At 41.6% G+C, this 15,370-nt stretch overlaps 1 protein-coding gene across 3 annotated transcripts in view; it reads right to left on the minus strand.

Annotated features, from left to right (window-relative positions):
* KAT6A (lysine acetyltransferase 6A) overlaps positions 1-9,847 on the minus strand; it is a 97,105-nt gene extending 87,258 nt beyond the window's left edge. For all 3 annotated transcript variants that reach the window (XM_084879769.1, XM_084879768.1, XM_084879767.1), the window contains exons 1-2: positions 9,739-9,847; positions 6,183-7,095 (exon numbers count right to left, since the gene is read on the minus strand). In XM_084879769.1, the coding sequence (XP_084735895.1) occupies positions 6,183-6,782 (600 nt within the window). In that variant the 5' untranslated portion in view covers positions 6,783-7,095; positions 9,739-9,847. The remainder of the gene's footprint in view (positions 1-6,182; positions 7,096-9,738) is intronic.
* Between the last annotated feature and the right edge of the window lie 5,523 nt (positions 9,848-15,370).

A 15,370-nucleotide genomic window follows, 5' to 3' on the forward strand; every position in this document is an offset into this window, starting at 1 on the left:
GATAAACCAGAATGCCAAGTAACTAGAAAAAAAGACAACCTTGAGTGGTGGACAGGAGTACCCACTGGAATCACAGAGGAAACACTTCTTGAAACTATGTACTGTCTGAGACCTTGATGAAATAAAAGAGCAGGCTCAGTTGGAATTAGGAGAGAACCATCAGGGCAGTCATGGTTAGGGAGTAGAATAAAAGAAATTTCGCTTTCCAGAACTACACTGTCCTGGATTCAAAGTGTGCTCATGATGTTGTTTCCTGTATTTGTCTGAATTTCGATTATTAGCTAAAAAGTAGCTACTCCTTTTGTCCCGACTTGCTAAGAGCTGCTTCCCATTATACTACAAAGATGTTTGTTCTAGCATTAGAACAGTGATTCTCAAGCCTAGCTAGAAGATGCACTCGAAGACTTAAAACAAAACTGAAATCTGGGCCCCATTGCTAGAATCTAATTGGTTTGGTGCTTACTATTTTAAGGCTCCTTTGGCAATTCTAAAGTGGATTTAGTGTCAAGACCACTGCTTTAGAAAGAACAGGGCTTTAGATTATGTTATAAAATTCAAAAGAAAACTGACTCACATGGGAAGAATTGTGGTAATTAAAGCAAGAAAACAGTGAAAGAGTATCTAAAATGATATTTAAAGATGTCCTGAATAGAAAAGTTGGAAAACCATTAAAGCACAGCATCACATTCAACACAGACAAAATGTAATGTTTCCAAAAGTTGTAACAGTTTCTAGAAAACTTAAAAGTTAAATGTTTCACTGTAGGCCAATGACTTAGAAAAAAAGAAAAATCCCCACCCTACTAAGCAGAAAGAATTGAAAACCAACACTTAACACCAGTTCTCCTAGATCAGGGGTCTTCAAACTACGGCCCGCGGGCCACATGCGGCCAGCAGAGGAGTCTGATCCGGCCCGCCAGGTTTTTTGGGCAGTGAGCGCAGCCGAGGTGTTACAGTAGGAATTAGTAGTTCATATAGTCCCTCTCTGAGGGACCGTGATCTGGCCCCCACTTTAAAAAGTTTGAGGACCCCTGTCCTAGATCAAGGACAGTTCACAATTCCTCAAAGGAAAAAGCAACCTAAAATATAAGCATAATAACCTCCCACACACATGGAATCCACCTCTCCTGCACAAGAGGTAAACAGTAAAGGAATCAGCTGTCTTTCACACAAAGATTTTCAGTTTTTAGCTCCCAGATGTTCTTTCCACATCATTTTTTCATTAACAAGTTTTACCAACTGTCTTAAAACTACCAATCTATATATTTATATATAGATTGTCTTAAAACCATCTATCTATCTATCTATCTATCTATCTATCTATAGCTAATATGCAAAGTGCCCCCTCGGGAGTTCAACTGGGAGACCAGCAGTTGGATGCTAGCTATGATGTGCACTGACTACCAGGGGGCTGTGCGAAATGAAGGAAGGCCCCAGCCAGCACCTGGAAGCTGGGAAGAAGGGCCCCAGCCAGCAGCCAGAAGGCCCCAATCTGCCCTGATTGCCAGCCAGGCCTAGGGACATTACCGTGCAAGAATTTCACGCATTGGGCCTCTAATCTAAATAAATAAAAAGGCAATAGCAAATTAGGCCAGGACACCGTAATGGGTCATGACTGGACAGGAGAAGGTTGCACACACAGGTGAGGCCCAAAGCGGAGATGGAGACGGGGGCCTGCCCGGACCAGCCAGGCACGGCAGCTCCAGTGGCCCCGGAGCGGACACAGGCAGGGAAGCTGGGGGGACGCTGTAGTCAGGAATGGGTCCCGGCCTCTTGCAGCGTTAGTCTGGCCTGACTCCTGCGGCTGCCAGCACTCAGGCACTGGTCCCGGCCACCCAAAGGGTGCCTCCTCACATGGCGGGAGGCGGGGCGCCTCCTTGCATGATATCAATTGCACACTGGGCCTCTAGTTATTTTATCAATAACTGTGCCCAATCTAACCTTTATTTACCACTATTCTAATATATGTGCTAAGTTTTATGACAAAGTAATGCAGAGATACACTTACTATAAAGATAAAAAATGACAAACATGATCTGTCATCTGCTACCATTCCTTTAAGATTTGAATACTAGTATTACAATCACCCAGAATCAAGATACTATGCTACCTAATAAAATAGTAATATACAAATTAACCATCACTCCACTACACCCACAAGCCACGCCCACTCGCCAAGCAGAGCGAGTATGCAAATAAACCCAACCAAGATGTCTACGGCCACAGAGGGCAGGAGGGAGGCTTGGGTTTCCCTGGCAATGGAGGAAGCCAAGCTTTCCGCCTGCCCTTGCGGGCCTAGGTAAAACTCCCAAGAAGCAGTAGGTATAGCTATTATTACAATAAATCTGCATGCAGTCTGACTGCACAAGTTCAAATTCTAGCTCTGTCACCTAATATTTGACTTGGACAAGGTACTGAACTTCCTTTATGCCTTACTTTCTTCATCTGTAAAAAATAACAGTACCTAACCTCATTGAGTTGTATGAGAATTAAATGAGTCAATAAAGTTAGCTTTAAAGTAATGTCTAGCACACAGTAAAAACATGACTAAGTTAAGTAAATAAAGCTACTATGGTACGTCAACCTAAAGCTAGCTCAGACAGTTCTCTAGAACATGGATAAAACTTTTAAATCACAGTATCCCACAGTTTCTCTTCACTATCAATGTGAAAACATATTTAAGTTCAAGTGTCTAACAAAAACTCTTAAAAATATTTCTACACAGCTGATCTCATTGAAAAGAGCAGAAACCACTCTCAGCTGATGGAAATCTAACATACAGGTCTATAGTTCCTTCCAAATGTTAAAATAGAAAGAAAATAAATAAATACAAAGTTAGAATTGATATAAAAAGCAGTAAAGAAGAAATTGCTCAAGTCACTCCATATAGTGTCTGAATTTCATCTCTCACCCCACAGCTGACCAGGCATATATATATATATATATATATATATATATATATATATATATATATATATATTTGCATTCCACAGAAGATAACACCATTTTAGTTTCAAGACATTTCAGTTTTAAGCAGAGTGGCTGACGCATAGTGGGTACCCCCAATACCTATTTGCTGAATTAATTAATTCCTAAAAGTGAGGCTATTTCTGGCCTATATTTTCCTTTCTCCGTCACTGTCAAAAATACACTCTGCCTAATTTCTTTTAAATATTTAAGTTTATAACAGGAAGCCAATCACTTCTACATAGGAATCCATTGGCTAATTTAAAAAAGAGAAAGGAAAGTATTTAAAATACAATAAAAGACATACGGTACACTGTTATCTGTCTAGAAGAAGAATATTTCCTTACCCTACCTAGAGTTCACTGTATTATAATTTTGAATATGAGCTTTTCATATCATCAGGGAAAGTCACTCAGGAAATTCACCACTGAAAATAATGCTACATTTAAAAATATAAACAGATCCTATCAACTCTAATTTTGTAGATATTGTCATGAAACTAGTTTTCCAAGACTAATACTATATTCCAAGACTATAAGTCTACTCAATGAAACTCAGTTTTCCCACATGTATACTCCAAATTTAGTTACTTCGGTTAACAACACTATATATTAAAATTAGTAATCAAAAATACATTTCTAACCAAAGCACACCAACAGATCTCAACTAGATAAAACTCAGCTCAGCTGCAAAATAAGAATTGTTGGGTTAGGTCAATGGTCGGCAAACTCATTAGTCAACAGAGCCAAATATCAACAGCACAACAATTGAAATTTCTTTTGAGAGCCAAAATTTTTAAACAAACTTCTTCTAACACCACTTCTTCAAAATAGACTCCATATTAGTCCCTGCCATGAAATTTTGTGGAAGAGTCACACTAAAGGGGCCAAAGAGCAGCATTTTGCCGACTACAGGGTTAGGTGGTTCCCAAAGTCCCTTTGAAAAGTAAAACCCTAGGATAATAGGACTCAGATTTGCACTGGACTACACTCATTACTTTTTAAAAATATGGCTAAATATTTTTTAAAATTAAAATATCTAATTCGTCCTAACCGGTTTGGTTCAGTGATAGAACATCGGCCTGCGGACTCAAGAGTCCCGAATTCAATTCCAGTCAAGGGCATGTGTCCTGGTTGCAGGCACATCCCCAGTAGAGTGTGTGCAGGAGGCACCTGATAGATATCTCTCTCTCATGGGTGTTTCTAACTCTCTATCCCTCTCCCTTCCTCTGTAAAAAATCAATAAAACATATATATATTTTTTAAAATATCTAACTCAAGTAAGGGAAATTATAATACAAGCAAGCACCCAGGTGTACTAACAAGAATTTATAATACCCAATTCAAAGATACAACACTGACTTCATTCTAAACTACAAATTATTCCGTTTCCATGCAATTATGAACCTGTACAACATTTAAAAACAGTCGTAGGTATCAATTTTTTATATTTCAATTCATTTCAGCCATATGTGATTAAGAAATAGTTCTCGCCAAGGCCGCTTTGGCTCAGTGGATAGAGCATCGGCTTGGAGACTGAGGGGTCCCAGGTTCGATTCCGGTCAGGAGCATGTACCTTGGTTGTGGGCATATCCCCGTTGGGGGGTGTGCAGGAGACGGCTGATCGATGACTCTCTCTCATCGATGTTTGTAACTCTCTATCCCTCTTTCTTCCTCTCTGTAAAAAAATCAATGTGTGTGTGTATGTATATATATGTGTGTGTGTGTGTGTGTGTGTGTGTGTGTGTGTGTGTGTATATATACACATATATATAAAGAAATAGTTCTCACAGGTAAGAGTCCTTACAGCACTGAACAGAAAAAAACATTTCAGTCACTTTTCCACCTTGAATATTCAGTAACACTCTTAATAAATGCTCAAATGATACAGAGCCATTTTATGAAAGTGGTTCTCTATCAGAATCATTTTAAGGGTAATAACAGTAAGATAATGTTTCTATATCCAAGTTCCTATTTTTTTCCAAAGTTCACAGAGAAAAATTAACAATAAAACAGATCGCTAAAAACTTCAAAGAAAAAATACTGTTAATTTTCAATTGTTACTTAAACAAAATTCTACAGGTGGGATTTATTAACTGCAGAAAATTTAGATCAAGTCTTAAATATTTTATACAGGGTGTGGCAAAAATAGGTTTAAAGTTGTTCATATGGAAAATAATACAATAGTAAATAATATAAGAATTAACTCTTTTGCATATTCACAACTGTAAACCTACTTTTGCCACACCCTATATTCAATGTTAACTTTACAATCTTCTAATCCTAGAAGCAGACTCCATGATCTTAACCAAAGAGTATTTTATTATTGTATACAAGGTGTACAACCACTTAAATTACTACCACTTTCCACAGTACTATAATCCACAGTACTACAATATATAAATGAAATAAATATAAAGCGAGGGCACTAGGTCAATGTAAGAAAGCAGCTATTAACAAAATTCTCCTCATCCCCAAATATCTACTTAAGGACCAAAATTTACTGTTAAGAAGACATACTTTCAACTGCACAAAAATAATAGCATAAAACATAGCACAGGAAGGTATATCATCTGTGAATTAAAACGCCCAACTCCTCAGAACTTTACTAATACATATAGGATACTGTATACCTGACCAATATAGTTGTACCTGTCATAAATAATATTTAGGACTCATTATATGCAAAGAAATAATATACGACAGTAAGTTAGAATACAAACAGGAAAAATAAAAACTGCAAAATTTGCTTAGGGTCAGGAGAATCAGTCTCATTCATATCTAATGATAATCTGCAACAAAAATGGAAAAAAGGAAAGAATATGGGTTCTTAGAGACACCTGCTTGTTTCAAATTCATTTCTCCAGCACTTGGTTGCTCATTAACTTCCAGCAGTACAGTATTATAAGAACTTTTATGCAACAGTTTTAAAGTTGTATACCAATTTTAATTCTAAACTAAACATGTTGGGGTTTGTTTGTTTGTTTTAGGTAAATCGATAGTCTACACTTTAAATCTTAGGTGTCAAACATTTCAAAGTATCAGAACAAGTAGCATCTACTGAGCTCTCACACCTAGAATCACCAGTAAAGAAACAGAGCTGATCATTTCACAAGTCTCCAAACTTGTGTAACTTCTATATTACTTCCTAGAAATTGGACGTTGTAGCATACTACATCATCATCTCTATAAGCACTGATGCATATACCATTCTCACCTTATCCTTTTCATGTGGAAGGAGTGACACTGGAGGTAAAGAGGAAAGAGACTCACAACTCTCTTTCCCATCCACATTGGTTGCTTTAGTGTTAAGCCGATAAAGAGGTCCATCTTTAAGAAGTCTGCCATGGCCAATGGCGCGTTTAATAGCCAATCGGAACTGCTGGTGAAAACCTGGGGCAGCACTGCCTCCAAATACTGCAGACACATCCTTCTGACCTTTCAAAAATCGTTCAATGCTTTTCAAAGTTGAGCCACCGGCCTCTGCCAAGCCATCAACTGCCCGCTTGATCAGTTTATTCCAATCTATAGTTTGTTTATTGTCTAATTTTCCATGGTTTCGAGGTTTAGGAAGTGCTATTCGCCCAGGATTATCAGGATCTTTATAGGAATTGAGACCTTTATTTGAAACTTTTAAAATTGTCCCATCTTTAACACTCAACTCCAATTGTTCTAAAACAGTTTTACGATCCAAGCCATGGGATGAAGACACTGCATTGCATATCCTTTCTTCTGAAGGGCGCTGTTTCTGCTTCTTCACTTTTTTGATGGCCTCCAAAATCCATTCCGTATACAGCGGGTTAGCGAGTTTTACCATGGTGAAGGATTCGTATATCCATAGAGTCGTTATCCCTTATCCTGATGCTGAGTAAGTTTTACACCATGGAAAACAACATTCTCGGAGGCTGGGAACCAGTTAACCATAGCATACACGTTTTCTGGCCTAAGTCCTTCCTCCTTTCACAAAACAGAATGCCTCCCACTTTACTTTAGAAACCTAAATAACTTGTTATTTGAAATGCTTTCAAGCTTCCCAATAGGTTTCTCAACAGCACCACACATGGGTCTCTTCATAAAGTTGTAAAAATTCAAGAACATCTCAATCCCTGCGGGAAAATGTGCATCTATGCCTGAAAAAAAATTAAAACAAAGTCAGTTTTCTATCAAGGCCCATTTTGTGAATAAGCTATAACTGCAGAAACATCCTGGTCTTTAAAAGCAATCAAATAGCAAATATTTACTGAGCACCTGTAGAAGTTTTAATGTTTCTATAACATTCCAAAACAATCATGTATGTAATCCACTGGGATAAAAATGAAAAGAAAAAGCTGAATAACTAGGATACAATGAGGAAACAAAATGAGATGCACTATGAATGACCTCAGGCTACAAGTAACCAGGGGGTGCTGACTATTCTTTGCTCCACAATCTCTGCTCACCAGTCTATTAACTGAACTCTTCCTTAACATCTTTTCCCAAGAAACTATTCACTGCTTCAACAAGTATCTAGATCAGTAGAAAGAATCCTGTAATGAAAGTTAAGAGGGAATCTTCCAACTTTTAAAATCCCAGACAGTCAGACTGGATAAAACAGTCAATAAGAAAATCACTGAGAACATTTTAACTATTTAATGTATTAAACAACAAGTAGAATTTACACAGATCAAGTTCATATTTTAAATGCATTACTTTAAACATGCCAAATGAAAACAAAAATACTGAAAATAAGTGTGAAAAATAGTTAAGGAACTTTTAAATAATCTAATTTCATTCAAATTTTAAGAATTACATGCCCATAGCTTCTCACAGCCAAATATTTTCAATATATTTGGAGGGAATGTAACAACTATCAAAATGTTTATAACCAATCTACAGATAAACCAGAAATGGGAAAGGTCCAGAATCACTGTTCAGATGCACACACTACTGATGAAATGTACGGTATAGAAAAAAATGTATTCCCTGTTTGCTGGTCTAAAGAGATCTCAGAGATTCAAGATTGCTGTCCTGAAATAAACATTAATAAAACACAAACATAAATATACTGCCTCTCCAGGATCAAAGTCATTATTCTTTCAGACAAAAGAAACTTGGCAGACACAAACCATTTTTAAAAGTCCCCAAAATAATGAATTCTCAATCTAACTAACTCCTTTACTTCCAAAAATAAATTTAACAAAAGTGTTTTTAGACGTCTGCTCTTATTCTGAGAAGCATTCACATTACAACATAAACAATGCTAAAAAAAAAAAAAAAAAAAAAAAAAAAAAAAGGCTCCCACAGCAATTACTCTTAAAAGTGAAGGAGTGACATTAAAATCCAAAGGAATAACCAAAAGATACTAGGAAAGAAATAGTCCTATCAACTATAACAAGAAAGAAAAGGCTTAAGGAAACACTCAAACCTTAGAGCCAAGATTTTTTTTTTTTTAATTATCTGACTAAAAAGAAGCCCCCTGAGAGAGCGCTATACTTCACTTTGGTGAGAGTCTCAAGAGGATAAGAAATCATAGTTATTATTACTCCATGAAAAAGTTAATTATGAAGACACTGACGCTAAACTAAAGGAGAAGCTACAACCTGAGTTTTTTAAGAAACTTAGGAACATCCTCACTGATTACAAACTCCCAGGAAAAAAGAATGAATGGCACCTACTCGTTATCTCCGCGGCCGGGGTTTTCGCCCGGCTCCGGGTCTTCCGAGAAAGTAAGGCGCCTGCAGACTTGAACTTTTCCCTCCGCAAAGCGCACCGGCCGGCCGGCGGGGAGAGAGCACCACTCGCTTCCGACTATCCTTCCCGGGCTCCATCCCCCACCCCCAAGCACATCTTCGCGCTCTCCGTTTAAAAAAGAGCAAGAAACAAACTTCAACACTTGCAACGAGCACCGCCCGGCAGCCTGCCAACTCGGGTACGCCGCCGTTCCCCCATTAAATGGAAACAGAACCCGGGGACTAAATTAACAATGGGAATCACGTGAGAGTGGAGAGGAACGCATCTCTCCCATGACCAGCCTCCCCAGACCCTCAGCTCCACCGAGGCCGCTCCTACGGGAGGGTTTGGGGCGCGCAGGCTGCCCGGGGAGCCTGACAGGTCGGGCAGCCCCCGGTCCCCACCGGCCCGGCGTTGACAGGCACAGCCCGCCGCCTCCCCTCCCCGGCGCCCGGGCTGACAGCCCGACAGACACAACACCCCACGTGCTGCCTCCTCCGCACCACAACACCCGCCGGCCTGTCACCCCCATTTGCCGCCGCGGCCCCGCCGGCATCTCCGCACCCCCGGGCCGGAGCCCGGGAGCGCGGGCGCCGCGGAGCGCGGGCGCAGGAGGGGCCGCGGGCGGCTGGGGCGCCGGGCGAGAGGCCGGGCGGGCGCAGGTGGGGCCGGGGCGGTGGGTGCGCCCCCGGGGGAGAGCGGGCTCGGCGCCGGCGCAACCCAGCCCGAGGCTCGCGGCCTGGCCGCTCCGCTCGCCGCCCGCCCATCCGCCGGCACCCCCGGCGGCGCCCGGCCCGCGGGCGGACGGCCGGCCGGCGGGAGAGTTGGGCCTGCTGCGGCGCGCGGCCCGCGGGCCGGAGTGCGCCCGGCACCGGCCCGGCGCGAGGGGGCGGCCGCGGGGCCCCGGCCCGAGGCCTGGCGCAGAGCAGCGGGAGGCGGCGCAGGCCGCGGCGGGGCCTGCAGCCGCCCGCCGACCCCGCGAGGCGGCAGCGCGGGCCCCGGAAGGGCTCGGCCTCGGGCTCGACGGCCGAAGGCGCTCGGGGGCGGCCCCTCGGCTAACTTACCGGGGGCGAAGAGAGCCGGAATCCCGGGGACCCGGGCCGGACCGCGGAGATGCCCCAAACTGACACGACCGCCATCTTGGAGACAGTGAGCTCCGGCCGGGGGGAGGGGAGGCGAGGCGGCGGAACAGCCGCGGGGGGAGGGGAAGCGGCGCGGGGGAAGGGCCGCCTGGGGGGAGGGAGCTGGAACAGCCTGGGAGGGAGGCGCGGGGGAGGGCGGGAGGGAGGGAGAGCGAGCGCCCGAGCGGGGGGGGCGGGCGGCGGAGGAGCGGGAGGCGCCGGGCCGGGTGCCGGGAAGGGCCGGAGGGCGGGGCGGGACGCGAGGGAAGAGCCGGCCGGGCGGGTCACGTGGGGCCGGTACAAAAGGCCAAAGCTGAAGCGGGAGGCGGACCTGCTGGGGCTGGAGGCCAACCACTCGGGGCTCCCTTCTCGCCTTTCTCACGGGATGAAGTCGGACGGATGGACGCCCGAGGAGTGGGCGCATCCCCATTTCACAGCTGGGGAAACTGAGGGCGGGAGCACGGGGAGGGGCGGCACCGGTGTGGGACGGAAATCCGGCGGCCAGATGGAATCTGAACTCTCGATGGCGGCGGTGTTTACCGTGAGCAGATCCTCCCTCCTGCCCGCGGCTGAGCCCTCGCCCCGCTCCCACGGCGGCTCCCCCGGAACCGGAGGCCGGGAGCCGGGGAAAGGGCAAGGAGGAAGTTGCCTCCCGTCATCCTCCCACTTGTGCTCGCATCACTCGCCCCACGCACCTCACTCCTACCTGGTAGGGGTGTGGGGGGAGGTGCGATGAGAAGAAGAGAGAGGGTAGGAACTTAGACCCCGGGTCAAGCTCTTTGTCAAGTGTGCACAGTGACTTCATTCCCCCACCGCCACTGAGAGACTTGTTGGACCTCCCCAGAGTCGTTTTTGTAGCAAACAGCACCAGCCAGGGTGGGAAGACTCGCGCAAGGTCACTCAGGTGTTGTGTGGCACACGTCCATCCGAGTGTGCAGCCTCCATCTGCCTTGTTCCAATCGGTCTCCCTCACCCCGTGCAGAATTGCTCTTGTCCGAAATTATGGCCAAACCATGAACCGGCACTTTTTTATGGCCCTACTGTCCTCTGCTGGCTGCTTGTGTTTCTTTGTCTTTTCCTCTCATCTAGTTGAAACTCCTGGAGGCAGACATTGAGTCATACTTTTTTTTCTTTTCTTTTTTTTTTTTTTTTTAAACTGGAAAGGCCATAAAGGACAAATGAAAAGACGTACTAAAGGAGTAATAATTTTTGCGTATGTTTTCCTGCTAACTAGACCCTTATCTGCTTCCTGACTCCTGCCTAGACTGCCTCCCCTGCCTAACACCTCATTTTAGCCCAGTTTTACCTTTTGAAGACCACCCTCTCCACTGCCTTAACTCCGATGTTTACTTTATAAAGTTTTGTTGTACTGGCCATTTGCTTTATTACTTTGGCATTTTGTATGTATTTTATTAATATATTTCCTTATAGATACTGTTCTAAGATGTCTCTTTGCATCTCCATGGCAATATTGTACAAGCAGTACAGACTGGGGGGGGGAATGAATAGTGAATGAACAATTTTAAGCCATTAAGAAAGGTGGAATTTCTATGCCCCTCCCAACTCAAGTCTTGAGTGTTTATACCTCAACTTATACTTTCCTATCTCTATAGCTTTTCTCTAATTATTAGACTGTCTAGATTATTCAATACTAATATAAAAACTTATGTTTATATGGTGGTCCAGCCAACTCAATATCCTAGCACTGACACTGATAACATAAGTGTGGTGTGAGAAGATTTACTGAATAACCCTACTTCCCTGCCCCAGCCCCAAATTAGGAGAGAAATTTGGAGATAGAACATTATCTATTAGAAAGGATACTTTCCATCCTAATCAGACAGATGCATTCTCAAGTAAAATGGGAGCTATTTGTAATGGGAATACAGGACTTTTTTTTTTTTTTTAAAGGTTTTTATTTCCCAAAGAGGACAGATAAAAGCACATTAATAGAAAGAAAATTAGTTCTTTATGTGAGAAAAGTATATGGTCTTCAGAAGAAGAAGAATATGTATAGAGATGATCTCTTTGCCTTTGGATAGATAATTTGGAATAGCCACGATCTTTAGAGAGCGCCTGGGAAGGCACATGAGCATTTCTTTAATTATTGTCAGCTGGGTAGGGTAGGGAGATTTGGGGGAGATAATAGATCAACCGAAGGACTTGTATACATGCATATAATGGACATAAAACTGGAGAGGGAGAGTATGTATGGGAGGGAGGGGCAATGTTAAAATATGTACACAGATAATAATTTAATTAAGAAATTATTGTCAGCTGAATCCAGTGGCGTCAAGTCCTGGAAACACGCCTTGCCAGAGGCAGGAGTGTTGTCAGCTTGACCTTAAGCCCAAGCGCCAGGGGATGGGTTTCATTATGTAAATCCAGCCAAGCACCATATATGAATAAGACTCTGGCCCACCCAAAAAATGCACATAATCTCCGTTGTCTTGACCTTTAGTAAAACTTCCTGGATTTTGCTGTATAAAATAAACACGCTGTATTGGCTCTGGGTCCCCGTCTCTCCATCAGACGACAGTGGTCCCACCCACCCCAGTTTTTTCCTTCCATCTCTGTGTCTGTCTCTTCCTTTCATTTTCTCAATCCCCAGCAGCCACCCCTACTCAAGAACCGGACTGCTCTCTAGCCTCACTGGACTCAGAAAAGAGAAATATTTACAATAGTCATTCCTGTGAAAAGACCAAACTAGAAATTAAGCACACAGTCGCAAAAATTTAAAAATTTTTTGCAACAACAGAGTACAGTTTAGCTTTCCAAACAGCTTCCAAAGAGAGATTTGCTTTACATTTGCATTACTTAGGACACATTGTAGAGAACTCAAAATAAAAGGTCTGCAACAAAGACAGATTAGAAGTCCTCATCTTTTGCAGGTACTGAAAGGACAGCTTTTCTTGCTTCAAACTTTACACAGAATTCAGCCCTGCAGCGCTGGCAGCTAAAAGTTACTTCCCTCTTCCACATTTTGCTCTGGGAATCCCTGCCTTTTCAGTTGTAGTTGGTAACTATATTTTATGCAGTCTAGCTAAGCCTAAAATTGAATGGTTTCTTATCCTTGTTTCAACAGGAAAAATTTTTAGTCCATTTACATTTAATATAATTACTGCTGTGTTTGGATTTATGCTTGAATCTTACTATTTATTTCCTTTTGTCCACTTACTTTATATTCCTTATTTTTTTGTTTCTTGCCTTATTTTGAATTAATTATTTTAATTAAAGCATTAACCTCCTCAATAAGCTTATTCATTATACATTTTTTTAGAATGCTTCCACTACTCTTTCCCTTTTGTGTTTTTTGTTGTGGATTTTAAATTTTAAATATTTTAAAAATTAATTTGAGAGAGAGAGAGAGGAAGAGGGAGAGAGGACCTGGGCACACCCAAAACTTCTTTGACCTTAAACCCCCCTCCCCCCTCTGAAATCAATAAATGTGCTGTCTTGTCTGTCATAGGTGTTGACTGTCCCTCCATCAGAGTGAGAGCCTCCACCCGGCACCCAGCTTTTGGATCTATTTCTGCCTCTTGTCTCTTTCTTTCTTTTATTTCTTAATCCCCAGCTCCTCCACTCAAGAGCCTGTCCTTCTCCCTTCCCGTGCGGGACGCAGAAAAAGGAGAAGCATCCCACCTCACCAGCCCACAACGGGGCATGTTCCCTGACAGAGAATGGAACCGGTGACTCTTCAGCGCATAGGACGTGCCCCAACTAAGTGAGCCACACTGGCCAGGGCTAAAATTATACGTATTTTTTAACCTACACAAGAGTTTATAATTATTGTTCTATAAAATTAATATTCATTTTATCCACCTATATATGTACCCTTTATATTGCTCCTTGTTGTAATATACATTTATGAGCTTCTGGCTGGAATTTTTTCCTTCTATTTGAATAATCCCTCTGTTCAGAGCTAGTCTGCTAGTGATAACTTCTCTCCATTTGGTTTTTCTTCATTTTATCTTTCATAGTTTTGCTAAGTATAACATTCCAGTTTGGCAAGTTTTTTTATGCGGCACTTTAAAGATGTCCTTTTATTGTATTCTGGTTTTCATAATCTCTTTGTTATTCTTTTGAAAATAATATATTTTCCTTCTGGATCCCTTTAGTATCTTCTTCTTTAGTTTTCCACAATTTTCTTATGATATGTCTAGAAGTGGATTTCTTTATATTCATTCCACTTGGATTCATGAATGGGATGAGGTCCACTCATGGAGTCCCTTGAATTTGTTGCTTGATTTTTTTTATTTGTTTTAGAAAATTCTTTGTCACTATCTCTTCTTATCTTTCTTTTCCTTTTCAGACTTCAGTTATACATATGGCAGAATGTTTCATTGTTTACAGTCTGTATTTATTATCTTTTTGGCCCCTTTGTACATGAATCTACATTTTCTGTTCCCCTATCTAAATCTTCTCTTAACCTCATGGGCATGGCTCAGTGGTTGAGCATGGACCTATGAACCAGGAGGTCAGGGTTTGATTCCTGGCAGAGGCATATGCCTGGGTTGATCCCCAGAGTGAGGCATGCAGTAGGCAGCCAATCAATTATTCTCTCTCATCATTACTATATCTCTCCCTCTCCCTCCTCTCTGAAATCAATAAAAATATATTTAATAAATACATTTTATAAATTTATTTATTGAGCTATTATCAGCCATTGTATTTTTAAGCTCTAGAATTATATTTTTTCAAAAATACAATTCATTTGGAGAAATTCATCTTTTTATTTTTTCCACTTTTAACTATACTTTCTTAAACATATCAACCATAGCTATATTAAATCTCTTTCTGATTATTACAATAGCTACATCTTCTGTGGATCTGTTTCTATATATATTCTTTCCATTGGTTTTTGGCCAATTTAAGCAAATTGAACTTGTGATTATAAATAATGGATAATATATTATAATCAACTGGGTTTATCCCAGGAATGGAAGACTGGTTTGAAAATCAACTGATGTAATTCACCACACTAGCAAACTAAAAAAGAAAAAAATTATATGATCAGCTCAGGAGATATAGAATAAGCATTTAAAAATCCAAAATATATTCCTGATTAAAATCTCTCAGCAAATTGGGAATATAAATGCCCTTTACCTATACACTGGTAAAGGGCATTTATGAAAAAATCTATAAGATACTTAATGATAAAAAAGACCAGTACTTTTCCTCTGAGACATGATCAAGACAAATATGTCTGCTTTGTCACCACTTCTATTCAACATTGTGCTCTAGATTCCAACCAGATCAATAAGAAAATAAAAGTCATCTAAGTTGGAAAGAAAGAAATGAAACACTTTACTCATAGATGACATGATTTTATATCTAAGAAATTCTACAGAATCTACAAACAACTAGAATTCATTTTAATCAAGGTTGCAGGATATAAGATTGTATATACACAAAAATCAAGTATAGTGGCGGGGTGGGGGCAAAGGGGGGGTAAGGACACATATGTAATACCTTAATAAAGAAATTTTTTTTAAAAATCAAGTGTAGAATAATTTGATTTTTAAAAGTAAGCTAAAGAATTGACATTTTGCCAAAAAAGATATGCAAATGACCA

The sequence above is a fragment of the Pipistrellus hanaki genome, assembly GCF_964339955.1.
Source record: "Pipistrellus hanaki genome assembly, chromosome: 3".
Taxonomy (NCBI): domain Eukaryota; kingdom Metazoa; phylum Chordata; class Mammalia; order Chiroptera; family Vespertilionidae; genus Pipistrellus; species Pipistrellus hanaki.